The sequence below is a fragment of the Cavia porcellus genome, unplaced genomic scaffold (assembly GCF_034190915.1).
Source record: "Cavia porcellus strain 051 isolate PalLab524CR breed Dunkin Hartley unplaced genomic scaffold, mCavPor4.1 scaffold_31, whole genome shotgun sequence".
Lineage (NCBI taxonomy): Eukaryota > Metazoa > Chordata > Mammalia > Rodentia > Caviidae > Cavia > Cavia porcellus.
Window position 1 is genome coordinate 15,259,444 of NW_026947514.1, and position 16,022 is coordinate 15,275,465.

Genomic DNA, 16,022 nt, shown 5'->3' on the forward strand with positions numbered 1-16,022 from the left:
TAGAGTTCTTTGAAAGGACTATGTTGGGTGATTTCCTGTGGTTTCACTCGCTGCGTTGTAATCATATTTTGTGGGAGTCTTAACCTGTTTCTCAAAATGAAAATCTATATTCAGGAAGTGTGTTTCCCATGAGTCTATCAAAGGGCATGGATGTTTTCCAGGGTTGCCAAATTGCTTTTGAAAAAGACTCATGAACAGCATGAAATTATGTAATTTTTAGTTACAAAAAAATGTTCATTATTTAGAATGTGCAGGGAGAGAGATCTTAAGAATAATGAAGCCCTTTCTGGGAAGCAGCAGTACCACTCAGTATCAGAGGTCCCTTTTATCTGAGAATATCAAAGCACTTCTTTAAAGAAAAGAGTTTCTAAGGCTGAAATTTATACAGAAAGATTTATACTTATTCAGTTGCCCTTGCTTGTCAGTGTGTTCAGCCTACAGTGGATTGAAAATATTCAAAAGAAAAAGTACATGGTATCTCCTATGTACCGACTTTTTTCTTATCATTGTTCTGAAAACAATAAAGCATATTTCAGATGAAGAAGCATACTGTATTATTTTGCATTTACATTGCATTAAGCATTATAAGTAATTTAGAGATGATTTACAATATATAGAAGGATGTGTGTGGTTTGTATGCAAACACTAAGCTATTTTACATAAGTGGTTTGAGCATCTGTGGAGTTTGCTTTTGGTAGCGGGGTGGTGGTGGTGGTGGGTGGGTGGGGGGGTCCTGGGGCTCCCCTGTGGCTACCAAGGGGTGACTACAGCAAAGGGAGAAATTCAGGCACTTCTCCAAACTAGTAGCCACTCAGAAAGAAGACCTGACCTGAGTGCACCATGTGCCTTCTCTATTTTCTCCATAGCTAATTCTGATGTGAGTCCCACTTGCTTTTGATTATTGTCCCTGCTGGTGGATACCCAGCGGCTGGTTTCTAAGCTGGGGCAAGGATGCTCACTCTCGGTGCAAATGCTTTTCCACAAACAGTATCAGGTGCTGAAGGTCAGCAAGTGGTCATCTTCTCACCAACAGCTATGAAATGCGATGAGATCTTAGACTTTGAGCCATTTTTAACTGCATCAGAGAGAGCACCTGATCAAGTGCCAGGTGTTAGCTGGTGAATGTGTCACTTGCCTGACAGCCTCAGTTAAGAGTTGTACCTGCCAAGGAACTGAAGCAGCTGCTTGTTTGTACTTTCCCAGCACTTGGGTTGGATTTTTTTCATCCATGGATACAAATAGCAGTTATTATTTTTTGTTTGAGGTAATTTACTTTTTATTCATCAGATGTTGTCCCTGCTGTTTAGTGGGTACCAGGCACTGTGCTTTGCACATATGGTCTCACTTAAGCCTGCAATAATTACAGGAGCAGGCACTGTTACTTACCTTATTATGCCTGTGAGAAGACTGAGGTCCAGAGAAGTTAAACACTTTACTCTTTATACTAGCGTTAGTAAGCAGTAGTCCTTAGTGTCATTTACCAGAATCGGCTACATAATTTGCAAGGCCTGATGCAAATAAAACATGGAGCTTTGTTTAAAAAAAAAAAAAAAGACAAGGAAGACCAAAATGGCACTGTCAGGTCAATAAACAAAGCATGTGGCCTTTCAGAGTGTGAGGCACAGTTTGCACATCTAGAAAAGGGCTGTGCACGCATAGACAGGCTGGTTCCAGAATGCGCATGCAAATGGCCAGGGATGAGCAACACCTGTTTGGCAAAGATTTGACATTGGTACATAAATAGAAAATGGAAACTTCTATGTGTGTGCATCTCAGACATATGTTCTCTTTAAGCACCAGATTTTTTCTTCATAAAAGACTTGGGACTGTTTTTCCAGCTAAGGGTGAGCAGACCTGAGGCTGGTCCTTGTTAGCCTCATCTTTGCTTCTGGGTGTATCTTCACTGGGCTGATCCTCTTCTGCTAAAAGTCACCAGCAGCCAGCTGGTGGAGAAACCTGTTGAGTCTCCTTTTACTTTTTCTAAATGCAGTTCTAATATTCTGGGATGATTTTTCTGAACATCTCCCTGGGCAGCTGCATCACAACCTGTTACTTCTCAACCTCAACTGTCCTTAGCTTCCCAAGAGGTTCTCATACCACAAATCCAGCCTTGGGCCCACTCAAGTTTTGTTCCTTGTCCTGGTGCAATGAGAGAACAATGGAGTTTTCTTCCAAAAGGAAGGAAAGCCTGCTTTTTTCCAGGGCATACTGTTTTCCTGGGGACATATTGTTCAGAAGTGACTCCTTCCCTCATACCCCAGGGCATGAGGATAATTGCTAGTAGTGGGTGCTTACGTGGCACCACGTGTCACAGCTCTTTAATCTTCACATGTGACTCATGCTTCAGTACAACTCATTGAACATTTAATAGCTGTAAGGTAGATGCTTTAATAGCCCTATATTTCAGATGAAGAAATGGAAGCAAAGGATTGAGTAACTTGCCCCAGGTCTGAGTCAGTATACAGGAGACCCAGAACAGGACCCACGTAGTCGCTAGATTCACAGCCTATTTAAAACTATCACAGCTTGCTTTGGAGTCCCACAAGCACCCTGGAAGGGTGGGCAGGGCAGGCTATAATGTCTGGCACAACTGCAGGCAAAACCCCAGGACGGTGACCTTTTCATTGTCTTGGTATAATGCTCCAGTGTAAATTCTAGAATCTTTCCAATGTGACAAGTGTGGGGAAGATGTCTCCATGTAGTTTACCAGGGCCAAGGAACACAGGTACACCCAGGTCTGGGTGCAGGGTACAGCACTGCTCTAGAATGCTGACCACTTTTATGTTCTTGGTGAGGTGAGTTGTCCAAGAAAGATGCCCTTCAATATATTTAAAGTCTTTGGATATTATATTAATAGTGCCCTTGTTTGAGAATCTTGGCTTCATTTTATTATAGTATTTTTATCTGTAAAATATTAATCATTTGTAGTAATAACAAAATAATAATAATAATAATAATAATAATAGTATACAACATTAGGCTTTGGAGAGGTTAGGCAGGCATAAGGCTGGGGCATATGAGGTAGAATTGGATCTTGAGCCTCCACCTCCTCACCTCTCTCTGTACCTGGGTGACATGGGATGTGCCCTGTATGCGAGGTCTTACCCGGGAGGCAGAGGGCAAAGGCTTCACTTGGTTGGGAGAAGTGTGTAGCACTTATCAGGATTAAAAAGCATGCATGACCAGCAGGTTCACAGCTTACATTTGCCTGTGTGTGCAATACGCTTCTCTATAGGATACTCAGACTAAGAGAGAACCGATAGTCCCTGATAATAAGGCAGTTGTGAGATAACCAAGCCAGAGTCTTCAGTGTGTGCCCGTTTCTAGAATGTTTCCAAGAGCCCATGTAAAGTGAAGCTGTAGAGACACAGCTGTTTCCTTTCCAATAAAACGAGGCTCGTGTATTTTGTAAATTGGATTATTCTAGAGGGGAACCCATAGTAAGATGATTTTTTTTCCAAGTTCTTGAAAACACTTGACAGAAGTCCGGAGAGCTTTTTCTGCATATTTAAATCAAAATGATGGTGAGTGAGGGAATCACAAGATTGGGAAGCCTTTTCTGAATACTCATTTAGGAAATGGAAACTGTAATTTAAATAATTTGTGATAAGAGGTTTGAATGGTTGGAACAGAAAATTGAGAAGGAAAATAGCCTAGTGACTCATCCCCGAGGCAGAAATCAACAGTGAGCTCTCCAGGCCGGTAGGAGCACGTGTGTGAATTCCCAGCCTTCCGCATAGTGATGCCAGTAACTCACTCGTTGCATAGACTCAGAGACAGCACCAATGGGAGAATGGCTGGGCCACTATCTAGACCCTGCTTAGCATAACATTGTAATGCTAATTGGCAAGAGTGAGTATCAATTATTCAAGGATTTCATCCTATGTAAATTGTGCTAACATGATAAGCCTTTTCTGCCAGTAATACTTTGGTTAGCTCCATCCATACAGCACAGTATTCACTGTACAATAGTACAATTGAAATTCTCTTAAGATTGCAGATGCTGGTGTTTTAAAAGCAGTAGTTGGAATTCGTATTAATAGACCTGACTATGCAAGGATTCTCTTGTCTTCAAACATCTATTCCATTAAAAATTAAAAGCATTTGTTTCAGACTCTGCTGTGGTGCCAGAGGTGATGGTTGGAGCTGCAGGACTCAGTGATCTATGAGAAAGAGGGCGCCAGGCACAGCTAGGCTTCACTGTCCACGGAGGAAGTGGCATAGAATCATCTCTTCCTCCTCCTCCTCTTCTTTATTCATCTTCTATTTTGTGATACAGAAAATAAACCCAGGGCCTTGAGCTGTACTCTGACCCTTTTCATTTTTTATTTTGGGACAGTCTGTTAAGTTGCCCTGGTGGGGCACCAGCCTGCAGTTTTCCTGACTCACCCTCCTGAGTAGCTAAGATTACAGGTGTGCAGCTTCACACACAGCCTCTTCGTTCTTTACTGTTACCAAGCTTCCTAAGACAGGGCGGTAGAAGTCACAGGTCCTTTCTGAATTTTCAGCAGATCACATTTCCTTTTTAAGTAAAGAGGGTGCTCCATGCAACAGGACTGTAAAGGAGAAGCATCCTCTGTTTCATCTAAAAGGGCCACTGTGAAACCTTCCCAGATATCCAGGTTGCTTAAGCTAATGTTGTCCATGATATTTGGTGTTTCTGAAGATAGTACTGTTCTCCATTAGAAGTACAATTCTGGATGATCGTGAATTTCTTAAAATATATTAAACCTTTAAATTGCTTAAGAGAAGGGCATCAGGAGAAACAATGGAACAATACGTTGAATTGCCTTTAAAATGAAATTTTACTCCCTCTGACTCAGGAGGTGGGGAAATGTACAGATCTCGTTAAAAGTCTGTGGATTCTTTGGTCGGCATCCTGCTTTCTCTTCCACCTCACTGCTCTCCTTCTCTTTCTACTGTTTCTCACTAGGGTATGGGAATATTGCACCAAGCACTGAAGGAGGCAAAATCTTTTGTATTTTATATGCCATCTTTGGGATTCCACTCTTTGGTTTCTTATTGGCTGGAATTGGAGACCAACTTGGAACCATCTTTGGGAAAAGCATTGCAAGAGTGGAGAAGGTTTTTCGAGTGAGTACTGCATCTAATTAAACCTCATTACTGCAATCCGGTTGACGTTAGCCCAACGGGAACCTAAAGGCATTCCCAGGAGCATCATTTGCTTTTAATAAAATAGTAATGTTTTGATTGTGTTTTCTATGTTTTGGCTAATTTGGGCATGGTACCTACATATCCTTTGCTTGTATAGCCTCCTACTTTAGAGCAGTTTGCTGGACTCATGGCACAAGTGGGTAAAGTATGAATTTGCCCACACAGGTTTTCTAATGAAGTAAAGCATACTCATTGCCTTGGTCTGTTTATGCTGCTACAACAAAAGCTAATTTCTAAGGAACAGAAACTTATTTTTCACTATTTGGAGGCTGGGAGTTCAGTTGTTCAGTTGTCTGATGAGAGCCCTGACTTCTGTCAAGATGGCACCTTGTTGCTGTGTTTTCTGCAGAGAAAGAATGCCCGGTCCTTACATGGCAGAAAGACTGGAAAGGAAAAATGGCCTAACGCTGCATGAAATCTCTCTTATAAGGGACCTTGATGCCACCCATGCAAAAAGAGCCCTCATGATCTAATCGCTTTGAATTTTTTTATTTTAAAGATAGTAAAATACAACAAAACAAGACAGAACAAAGCCAACCAAGACAATGCAGTGAAATTGGTACAGAACTTCAGAGCAGGATCCTGGGATAACAATAATAGGTACCATAGTATATCTTGTTATCTTCACAGTAGCTCCATTAGGTATAGCAAAATCAAACCAAAAACAGAACACTATAAAACTTACCAAAACAGAATATTGAATAAACAAAATGGTTAGTCAGAACAAAGCAAAACAATGGAAATAATATTGGCTTACAAAGACAAGACAGAAGGAAATCCCCCATATTTGCTATATTGCATACTGTCACCCTCCCAATAGATGCTCAGACCTCTGGCCCCCGGGTCAGCATACTCAGTCAAACAATACATGAGTTTAGTTGCTTTATGTGCCTTAGCTGCTATCAACTCCAGCTGACCTAGAAACCATACAGTTGCTAACGGGTGGGGTGGCAACGTTTGATTCTCAGCCTGCCCGGTAGGCTTCAGGAGATAGGGACTTACTCTTTCCCTGGCGTCCCTGCAGCTTGCGCCACTTGTCAGGAAGGCTGGCTCGTTGATTTCATGGTTGGTCCCCCAAGTTCCTGCATGACTTGTTCTCTCCCTGGTGCCCTGCAGGTCACTCTGCAGCATTCCAGGAAGGATGGACCTAATTGCCTTTAAAAGGCCCCATCTTTTAATGCTATCACATTGGCCATTAAGTTTCAGCACATGGATTTTGGAGGGGATGCATTCAAACTGTAGCACTGAGTTTCTCGCTTAAAGGTGTAAGATGGTTTCCTTTTTGTCTTTGCAAAGAAGCAAAGAAATGGAAATCCATCCTTTTTGTTTGTTTGCTGTATTGTTTTTTCATGCGTGGTGTCTCCTGGCTGAGCCTGGCTTCTCCCATGAACTACCTTCTCCCCAATGGGCCCTGGGCTTTGAACCCGCCCATCTCCTCTTGGATCCTCCCTGTTCTGGCCCCTGCTGCTGAGAGCTCCTTCAGCAATAGCTCGAGGTGGGGGTGGGTGGGGTGGGGGCGCGTGGCCTTGCACTAAACCAGTGACCACTGTTGCTGCCTTAGATTTTCCTGCTGGAAGAATTTACCTTTAATCAAAGGACAAAAATCTCAGCTCAAGGAATTTATTTACTCACGCTGATAAATCTAGCATTAGTGACAAGCATGTGGGATGGACATGATTGGCGAGGTTCCCAACCTCTTCTAACCCACATCCATTCATAGGATTCCACGGAAGTTTTATTTAGCTTTCTGGACATCTACTCAGTAAGAACCTCATTCTGAAGCCTTCCAGAACTTTCTTTATTAAAGGATGCTTTCTTATGATTAATTTTTTAAAATGACATTTTGAGATCTGTTTTGGAATCAACAACAGATCAGTGGTAAACTCTTAAGTTGCACAATCTTTCCTACTCTTCTGAGATAAGAATCCCCAGATTTTGAGTTTTAGGCTGGTCTGAAATCCTGGCATATATCTGTCTTGAGACAAGTGTGAGGGAACTCCTCAGATAGGCAATTTTGGAATTTTTTTTTCAAAAATAGTTTTTTTAAAAAAAGCAGGCTGATTGAAATAAGCACAAGAGCTGATTCTAGACATTTATAAACTCAGCGGTTTTGGGTAATCTGCCTGTTTGCTCATTAGCAAAAGGAGATAGAATTTGAGCTTATTTTCTAAAGTTTTATGATGATTAAATGAAATATGTGTGGGAGAGAGCTTGGCTCAAGGCCAGATACAGAGCCCAGAGCTGTGTATGTTTCAGGCTAAGCAAGCTGGCGGGACAGCCACTCCTTTATCTGAGTAGCTCATGGTGTGTAAACTTTCCTGGAAGGTCCTACAACCTTTGCCCCTTGGTGGCCAGCTGGCCTCATTAGTGCTCACTCCTGGGCTTCTCCATGATCACCATGGAAACCATGATTTCCAGCTCCTCTGCTTCTCAGATGTTTAGGGCCCTCTACCCAGGACCTGCAGCCCCGTCTCTAAGAGCTGTTTTGAACTTCTCCAAGATACCTTTTAGATATTGCTCCATGGTCCTTTGAGTTAAGGGAACAATGAATCTGGCACACTGAACATTTAGAAGAATAGGATTCATGTGGAGGAATGCATGACAGATCTGGCATATTTATATTAATATAACTAGCTTCTCAGGAGCCCAGTTTCCTCAGTTGCAGACGATGGAATTACAGTAACAACCTCCTTTTATTAAAATAATCTTTTATTGAAATAATCAAAATGAGGGAAGAGGATGCAAACATTTTACTGCATCTGCTCCCAAATTGGGGGAGTGAGTCTCTCCTAGCCAATCTCGGACTACAGGTTGAGTGTGTTATTCACCTTCTGCTTAAAGTTACCTCTCAATGGGTCATTTAATAGAATCTGAGACCATGGCTTCCACATGTCACATTTCATTTTTATGCTGATGCGGGCCTTGCAATGCCATCAAAGACTGGGAGCTTTTCAGAAAGTCGAGACAGATGTATATTACTGAATTGGAAGCACAATGGATGCATTTACCCAGTGTTGGAGGGGGCTTTTGGAAGGGTGACTGAATTCCAGGAGGAATAAGCATTCTTCTAGAATACGTAATGTATCCAGTAGCCTTTTGCTTGCTGTGTACAAAGATTTGGTGGAAAATCTCAAAGCTCTTGGTCATTCAGTTACTTTTAGATGATTATGTGAGAAATGCAAATTATATAAACCAACAAAGCTTGGGGTTGTAAATTTTTTCAGTTCTCATGGGGAAGTTCTTTTTTTTTAAAAAATTTGCATGATGAGTAGTAAATCTTTCTTTTGTCTGTTAGATTTTCTCTTAGAATTTTTTAGTGTGTGTAATAAAAATAAAATGTGGAGTAAGCCTTCTGGATGGCTGTATTCTGAGGTGACTCTGATTTGGGTATTTTAATGAGGCTCCCAGATCTCAGCTTCATTTTGAAGGATCTCTGAGGCATTGTAATACTTCAGAATGCTTGATTGTTAGAGTTTTAATGGAGTGGATAAATAAAAGCTCTTTTTTCTCCTTTGAGGTTCAGAATTAATTGAAAATTAGTAGGGTCAGACAAGATCACAATGTCAGCTTTATTGCTGATAAGTTGACCAGAGAATGCAGCTTTAGCTCCATTACCAAAAGGGCTTTCTTATTTTCTATTACTGCATAACAAATGACTATAAACATCGAAGCTTAAAACAACACACATTTATTATGTGACAGCTCTTTGGTGAGAATTCTGATGCATGGGGATGGGATATTTCAGGATATCACAAGGCCAAAGTCAAGCTGTTGATCAGGCTGATCTCCGGGTGAAGGGAAGCTTCTAAACTCATTCATGTTTTGGAAGAAAATTTCCTTCAATTGTAGGAATGTGATTCCTATTTTCTTGCTGGTTTTCAGGAGGCAGCAACTTTCAGCTTCACACACATTCTTTGGTACACGCCCTGCCCTTTGACTTCCCAGATGGCAAGGTTGTGAGGTCTCCTGCTCATGCTCTGTATCCCTCTGGCTTTCTCTCTGGCCCAGCTGGAGAAAGCTGTCTGCTTTTAAGAGCTCCTGTGACTACAGCAGGACCCTGAGGATGCTCCCCCTCTCAGCTGCACCGCACATAACGTGGGGATGATAGCTCATTCTGTCATCAGTTGTAGGGGTTCAGATTTTTTATCTTGGTGGGGGGAGTATTTTAGACATTCTTCTCACAAATCTGAGTCACTGAGTCATAGACAGGACAGGTCTTCACCAGGACAGTCCACCCCGCCAACCTTGGCCCATTATGGAGTGTGGACAGCTTACACCTCTTTGCCAGAAGATGGTCCCAAGTGGCAGAAGAAAGAGACCAAACTAAAAGGGCTTTAGTCTACCAGGGAAGCTACTAGTCTGATTGAAAAGTGGGGATAAGATCTTGGAGTGTTTCTCTAGGTAAAGTCTCTCCCCATGGTACAAGAAGCAAAGAAAATAGACATGAGTCTCACCCCTGGGTAACTGTGAGTTAAGTATCTGGTCTTTTATTTACCTCACATACTAAGAAGTATGGAGCTGGGTGGCTTCAGATTTGGTGTAGGTTTAAGTTCCCCAATATCATGTATGCTTATGTTTGTTCTCTCTGTGGGCTCATTCTTTTTGGAATGTCATTTATTCATCCCTGGGCTTGTCACCTCATGGCTTCAAGATGGCAGCCATAGGACTAAATTTGGTTTCATCTGACCACATTTAAGCCAAGATAAAAGAGACACTTAAAAAAAAAAAAACAAATCTGTATTTTAGAACAATTTTAGATTCCCAGAAAAATGGATTTCCCATATACATCCTGCCCCATATTATCAACATCAGCCACCAGAGTGGTGTATTTCTAGCAATTCATTAATCTACACTGACACATTGTGTCCCTGAAGACCAAAGGGTACATTAGGGTTCTTGCCATCGCCTGTTCTATGTGCCCGTAGAGTCTGTGAACCTTGGCTCACCCCAGAAACAAAGGCTGAGCCCCTGACGTATAAATCAGTGAAGCAGTTATTTTTGGAAAATCAGTTTACTTCTGCAAGTATGGACCAGGTAAAGACAACAGGTTGAGAAGCTTTTATCAAATTATCTTCCAAGCTTTCCCCTGCCATAGGTATCGCTGTTTGGTAATCCCTGCTTCTACCATATTACTAATAAATCTCTACTTCATAATACTTTCATTTTCTGAGTTCCTCGTTCTGAACCCAGCTTGACCTGATGTCTTCCCACTTGGGGGTCTTTGGCCTTGAGTCAGCCTCACTTCTCCATTCTTTGCCAGGGTTTTGGGCAACAACCTGAGAAATGGAGGTCACACCAAGGGAGACCTCTAGGCTCCCAGGCCTCCACGTCCCCAATGTGACATAATAATATGACTGATTTAGGTCAATTTTATTTCCATACTTGACCCTAGTCCTCACACTGTGTGGACAAGAGGAATTTGGTGACTTGATTTACCTAATCCTTTTCTCTTTCTGTCTGTAGCCTGGCTCTAGAAGAGTGATATAGAAATAGTTTTTCCTAAGCATTATCCAACAGAAGAGACTATCCTGAAAATTTTATGGATATCCATTATCTGCTTGGTCTTGTGCATTGATGGGATGATCATTTCCTAGAATCCAAGTAGTTTTATTAATTTAAATGTCTTGTATCTTTTCATTTTGGGGCTAATGAAAGTCCTGTAGTACCTTAGGTTTACCACATGATAAAATGTATCTAAAATGTACAGGTACTTTTGAGTTATGAATTTAATGCAAGATCTTTGTTACCATTCACATTTTCATTGAAGTACCATAAAATAAGCTTAATTGATAGATGATTTTCCGTGTTTATCCTTTGTCACCAGTTTTCAGGCTAGTTTAGTTCCTCTGAAAGGCAAAGATGTAATAGAATAATAATCTTTTGCTCTTTATAGAACACTATTTTTTAAAAAATTATGTTTGTCAGTGTAAAAATATTTTTTTTCATGTTTTGCATTTAGCTTTATGTTACTTCTGTAAGCCAAGAAACTTGTAACCTACTGGTGCAGCTTTTAACAAATTATTTTCCTAAAAATTGAGAGATACCTTCGTGGAGTTGAAGCTGCTCACCATAGAGCTGGGCAGTGGATCATTGTGTTTATACTAGGGAGGCACCAAGAGTGATTTCTAAATGTCTGGAGTCACTGATAATTTTCTAGTAGCTTTGGGACTTTGGGCCTTAAGGAAGAAAAGATGGTGACGATGATATCTTTATTGAAAAGTGTTCCAGGGTCCTGAACCATCATCCCAAAGAGGTGACTCTCTTGAGTGGTGGCAGCGTGATAGCCATGTACAATGTATTATTGTATCACCAAAGTATTATCATTCCCATTGCTGAGCCATGGTACTCGACACATGTAATTCAGATGAGAAGAGGTTTAATATGGTTCATGGCAGTCAGGAAGGAGAGCAGGAAATGGTTTAGAGAAAGAGGGACAGGGCTCCAGACCTAGACCCCAGTGCCATGACTCCAAGACCCACCCAGACACACCCGGAAGCATGGTCTGGCAATCCCCCAGAAGGAGACCAAAGCTAATTAGATTGATGCTATGTACAGTCACGGTGAGCAGCTCTGTGGCTTTGCCTAGCAAAACGCTGCCGAGAGACTGCTTCCCTAGGAACAGGGAGGCTAGCCCAGGAAATGTGCATTGCTGTTACAGAAAGTGTTTTGTATTTCTGGGGGTTAGGGTGGATGCTTATTGTCTTTTATTTTCTGAGCAGAGCTGCATTTGTGTACCACAGCATTTTCGACTTTCTGGATTTATGCTGTGCATTGGGAATTTACTTCTGAGTTTTAGGTTCTTGCTGGTATACACTGTGATTCTCACCCTGTGAGTGGTGGGTCCCCAGGGACCTGATATGCTATTTTAAAACATCGGAGATTCCTTTTGTAGGTCAAGCACTGCTGGTAGACAGAATAAACGACATGCCTCCTTCACATATGAACTGCCCTTTTTGAGAGGTATGCAGAAGGTTTGTCTGGACTAATGCATGTGAATTAATTTTAAGGCTGATTCCTGAATGCATGATATCAGTTGGCACTAAAATTAATTTTATTATATAGGGATCAAGGAGTTATTATTTTTTAAAGGGATTATTTTAGAAAGAGATTCTTATGCTCTGAAAAGTTGAGTACTCAGTGGCTTTTCTCATCAGGAGCCTATTTTCATGTCATCTAAATTTTCCTTTTTTTTTGTTTTACTAAGAAATTAACATTTTTGTTCTGGCCATAGCTACTGTTACAAATAAATTCTCTTTTCCTATAAACTTGCTGCAGGAGTTAGCAGGAAAGTAACCTGAAGTTTTCTGTATTCTTCATTCTCATTTTGTTACGGTAAAATGCACACAATGTACAGCGTGCTATTTCATTGTTCTCCCGTGTGCTGCTAAGTAGAATTCAGCACTTCCACACTGTCCTGTAACCATCTTCACCGTCCATCTCCAGAACTTTCTCATCTTCCCCAAATGAAACTCTTTATCCATTAAACAACGACCCCCCAATCTCCTGCTTTCCTCCAGTCCCTGGCAACCATCGTTCTACGTTCTATCTGTGTATTCTACTTTCTATCTCTGTGTATTTAGCTGTTCACGTGAGGTACCTCACAAGTGGAGTCATTTGTAGTTTTGGTCTGATGTGTTGTACTTAGCATGGTGTCTTCAGAGATGTTGCAGCCTGTGTCAAAATTTCCTTCCTGTTAAAGGCTGAGTAATATTCCACTGGATGCGTGTATCACATTTTGTTTATCCATTTATCTGTCCACAGACTTGTAGGTTATTTCTGCCTTTCAGCTATTGTGATAATGCTGCTATGAACACGATGTATATAAATATCCATTTGAGTCTTTGTTCCTCATTATTTTGGATGTATACCCAGGAGTGGAAGTGCTGTACCATATGGTAATTCTAGGTTTGCTTTTTTTGAGGAGCTGCTGTACTGTTTTCCACAGTACCATTTTATAGTTCCACAAGCAAAGCACAGAGCTCCTATTTCTTTGTTTCCTAGCTGACACTTGCTGACTTTTTTTTCTTTTGGGTTCTATAGGCCACAAGGACAGCGCTTGATGAATTGCAATCTAACTGACCCTTAGTCCTCCTCTCCCAGCTGTGGCTTAGCCACACTGCAGGCAGAGTGGAGGGAGCACGCCCCATGCCTTGCCTCCCTGTGCACCTGCCCTCACATCCAGCTGGGTCCCTATTCCGTTCTTATCCTTGCTTCCTTGGCAGAAGAAAGGACAGGTCCATGCCAGGCAGACTGGGGCCTCTGCATATTGGTGACATCCGGTTTCCACTGGGCCTCCTTGTTTGACTTTAAAATCCTTTTATGTCATTTTGTAGTGATCCACCCCAAGCTCTCCACATTGGCTGCTCTTTATACCTCTTCCCATGTCATTTTAATAAGCAATAATTGAATAACACCTACTGTGCTCTCAACACTACAGGGACACTTAGCAATAAGCAAGGGGTGGTCTTTTCTCTCAAGGAGGAAACAGACATGCGTGAGACTGGTGTCTGTAGCGTCACGCAGAATGATGCCAGGGTAAGCACGGGCAGGCTCTACAGTCACACCGCCTCAGCACTTTGCCCTGATGTACCACTTGTCAGCAGCACGAGCTCAGGCTGTGCCTCGGGTTTTTTGTTCTAGCACTTACCTCTTTTGCTACGTGGTTGGTGTAATGAGCAATGTGTGGCACAAAATCAGCCCTCAGTAAGTGCTGTTCATTACAATACCATCTTATTAGTGATGGGAGCTCAGGGGAGGGTCTCGTGAATTTTAGCTTGTAGATTGGACATCAAACACCTGTGTTCTCTTGTTAACATATTGTAACCCTAGGTAAAGCATACGGGCCTTAAGTAGCCCTAAGTGCTACTGTGCCTGTCGTGTCCTGTGCCGTTGCAGTACCTTCAAGTGCTCAGCACTTGGGAGATTTCAATAAATCTGTTTGGGAGGAGAGAGAGGAGAGCCAGATTCCTACCCTCACATCCAGGCTGTGTAGACTGTGTGGCATTTCCAACAGGCCTGAAAGAAGTGAGATGCATGGTGGTGTCACCCTCTGTCCTTCTCTTCCTGGGTGTGGGATCAGGGGTTCATGGGGCTAGAGAAGTGAAGGGAGCTACAGAAAGGACAGTCATGGAGGTGGAAGACTAGGTGGCAGGATGGAGGCCAGCCTAGGAGAAAACCCCAGTCATCAGTCATCGCCCCGGAGGAGGAGCTGGCTTGGCCATGACTCAGCAAGCCCTTTGAAAGTCAAACACAGAAGAGAGGGGGAATACAGATGGCCAGTTGGTTGGCTGGTCAGTTGGCTTCTCCAGAGTCACCAGCTGTGGCCCTGCCCTTCTGCCTGTGCCAGGGTGGAAGTCCATCTTCTCTAACCTGGGCTGCACTTCATGGGCTCCAACTGTTTCTGCACATATTTTACCACCCACAGAGATTCTGGTAAGAAAAGAGACAAAAAAATCAAAGCATGAAAAAGAATTTATTTGAGCGATATGCTGGTTGCATCTGTGCTCTTCCTAAATCTTGGACGTTTAGGTTAGTTTGTATTTTGGCGAAGCATCAAAGTGGTCCTCAAAGTTTCCAAAAGAAGACAGAAGTGTCTTCCCCAAAGATACCTGGTCCCTCACATCTCAACAAGGGATGGGCAGATGGATTTTGTTGAGCTCAAATGCCCTTTCTGTGTTTTAGATTCTGTCATTCCCATTATTTCTTCACTCAGGCTGAGCAGTGTCCCATCTATTAGCTTTGCCCATTCCTTGGCAGAAAGAGGTTTTGCTGTAAGCAGTATCAACTGCGTTTTTGCGTGAGCCTGATGACCGAGAGCACTAATATCTACACAGTCATCATTGATATTTAGCTGTCTTCCAATTCATACCCTCAACCCCAGGACCCTTCTTACTGCTGACCGGTGAAGTACTTTGGGCGTCTCACATTAAGACTTTCTCTTTTAATTCTGATGCTATTTTGAATAATTAAAAACAGAGATATAAATCATCCAGTTAAAAAAGGAAAATAAGTTTTGGTATGATTTTAAGAATAGAGCTCAGGGAGCTTCAGTATGGTTTCTTTTTTAAAAATGAACTTTTTCCAAAGTACTGTAACAGAGTTGGCACCGGGGCTAACAAGAAGGCAAATATCAACATTTAAAATAAAAAGCATGGCATATAAATGCCATATGGTGTTCTTCAAGTGTTATTACTGCTTGCTTTTGGCTTTCCTCCTTTTCCTGATATCGCTGTATATTTCTTGCCTCTGTTGCTCTTTGGAGAAATCTCCCCTGCCCTTAGCCCTTTGATTCAGCATGTATGTTAGGTGTATCTTTTCCCTCCCAGTCCTTTGGAGGCTTGTCAACTTTCTCCCCAAAGAGGAGGAGGAAGAGGACCTGTCCAGATGGCTGAATAAATATGTGACACCTGCTTCTGTCGCCACCATTGGAAAGTATAAGAGTTGATGGGATTGTCCCTTGCCTAGAAAAAGGGCACAAATCGCTTCCATTTCCTTCCTGTTTTTGAAAATGGTCACATGTCTTTAGTTCTTACATTTCCAGAAATATCTAAAATTCAAATTCTTATTAGAGAAATAACAACAAGAAATTCACTTAATAAATTTTTTGAAAGGTGCGTGTGATCAAAATATTTAGTTTTTCACAGTGACTGCACTTACCTTGGAGTGAAAGATTTGGTGATTGCAAGTGGGAAATCTCTGCTTTCTCATGGGAAATTCAAAAAGCCTGAACTCTCTAATATTTGATATCTCCTTTTATAAAAATATTTATTAGTGGGTTTTTTTTACTCCATTCAAATAAATTCCACAGTCAGTACATCTTGCCCAGATAAGGAATTTTAGAATGGCCA

At 41.8% G+C, this 16,022-nt stretch overlaps 1 protein-coding gene across 2 annotated transcripts in view; it reads left to right on the forward strand.

Moving 5' to 3' along the window:
• Kcnk10 (potassium two pore domain channel subfamily K member 10) overlaps positions 1 to 16,022 on the forward strand; it is a 137,905-nt gene that overhangs the window by 95,662 nt on the left and 26,221 nt on the right. For both annotated transcript variants that reach the window (XM_063241577.1, XM_063241576.1), the window contains exon 4: positions 4,934 to 5,094. In XM_063241577.1, coding sequence (XP_063097647.1) covers positions 4,934 to 5,094 — 161 coding nt within the window. The remainder of the gene's footprint in view (positions 1 to 4,933; positions 5,095 to 16,022) is intronic.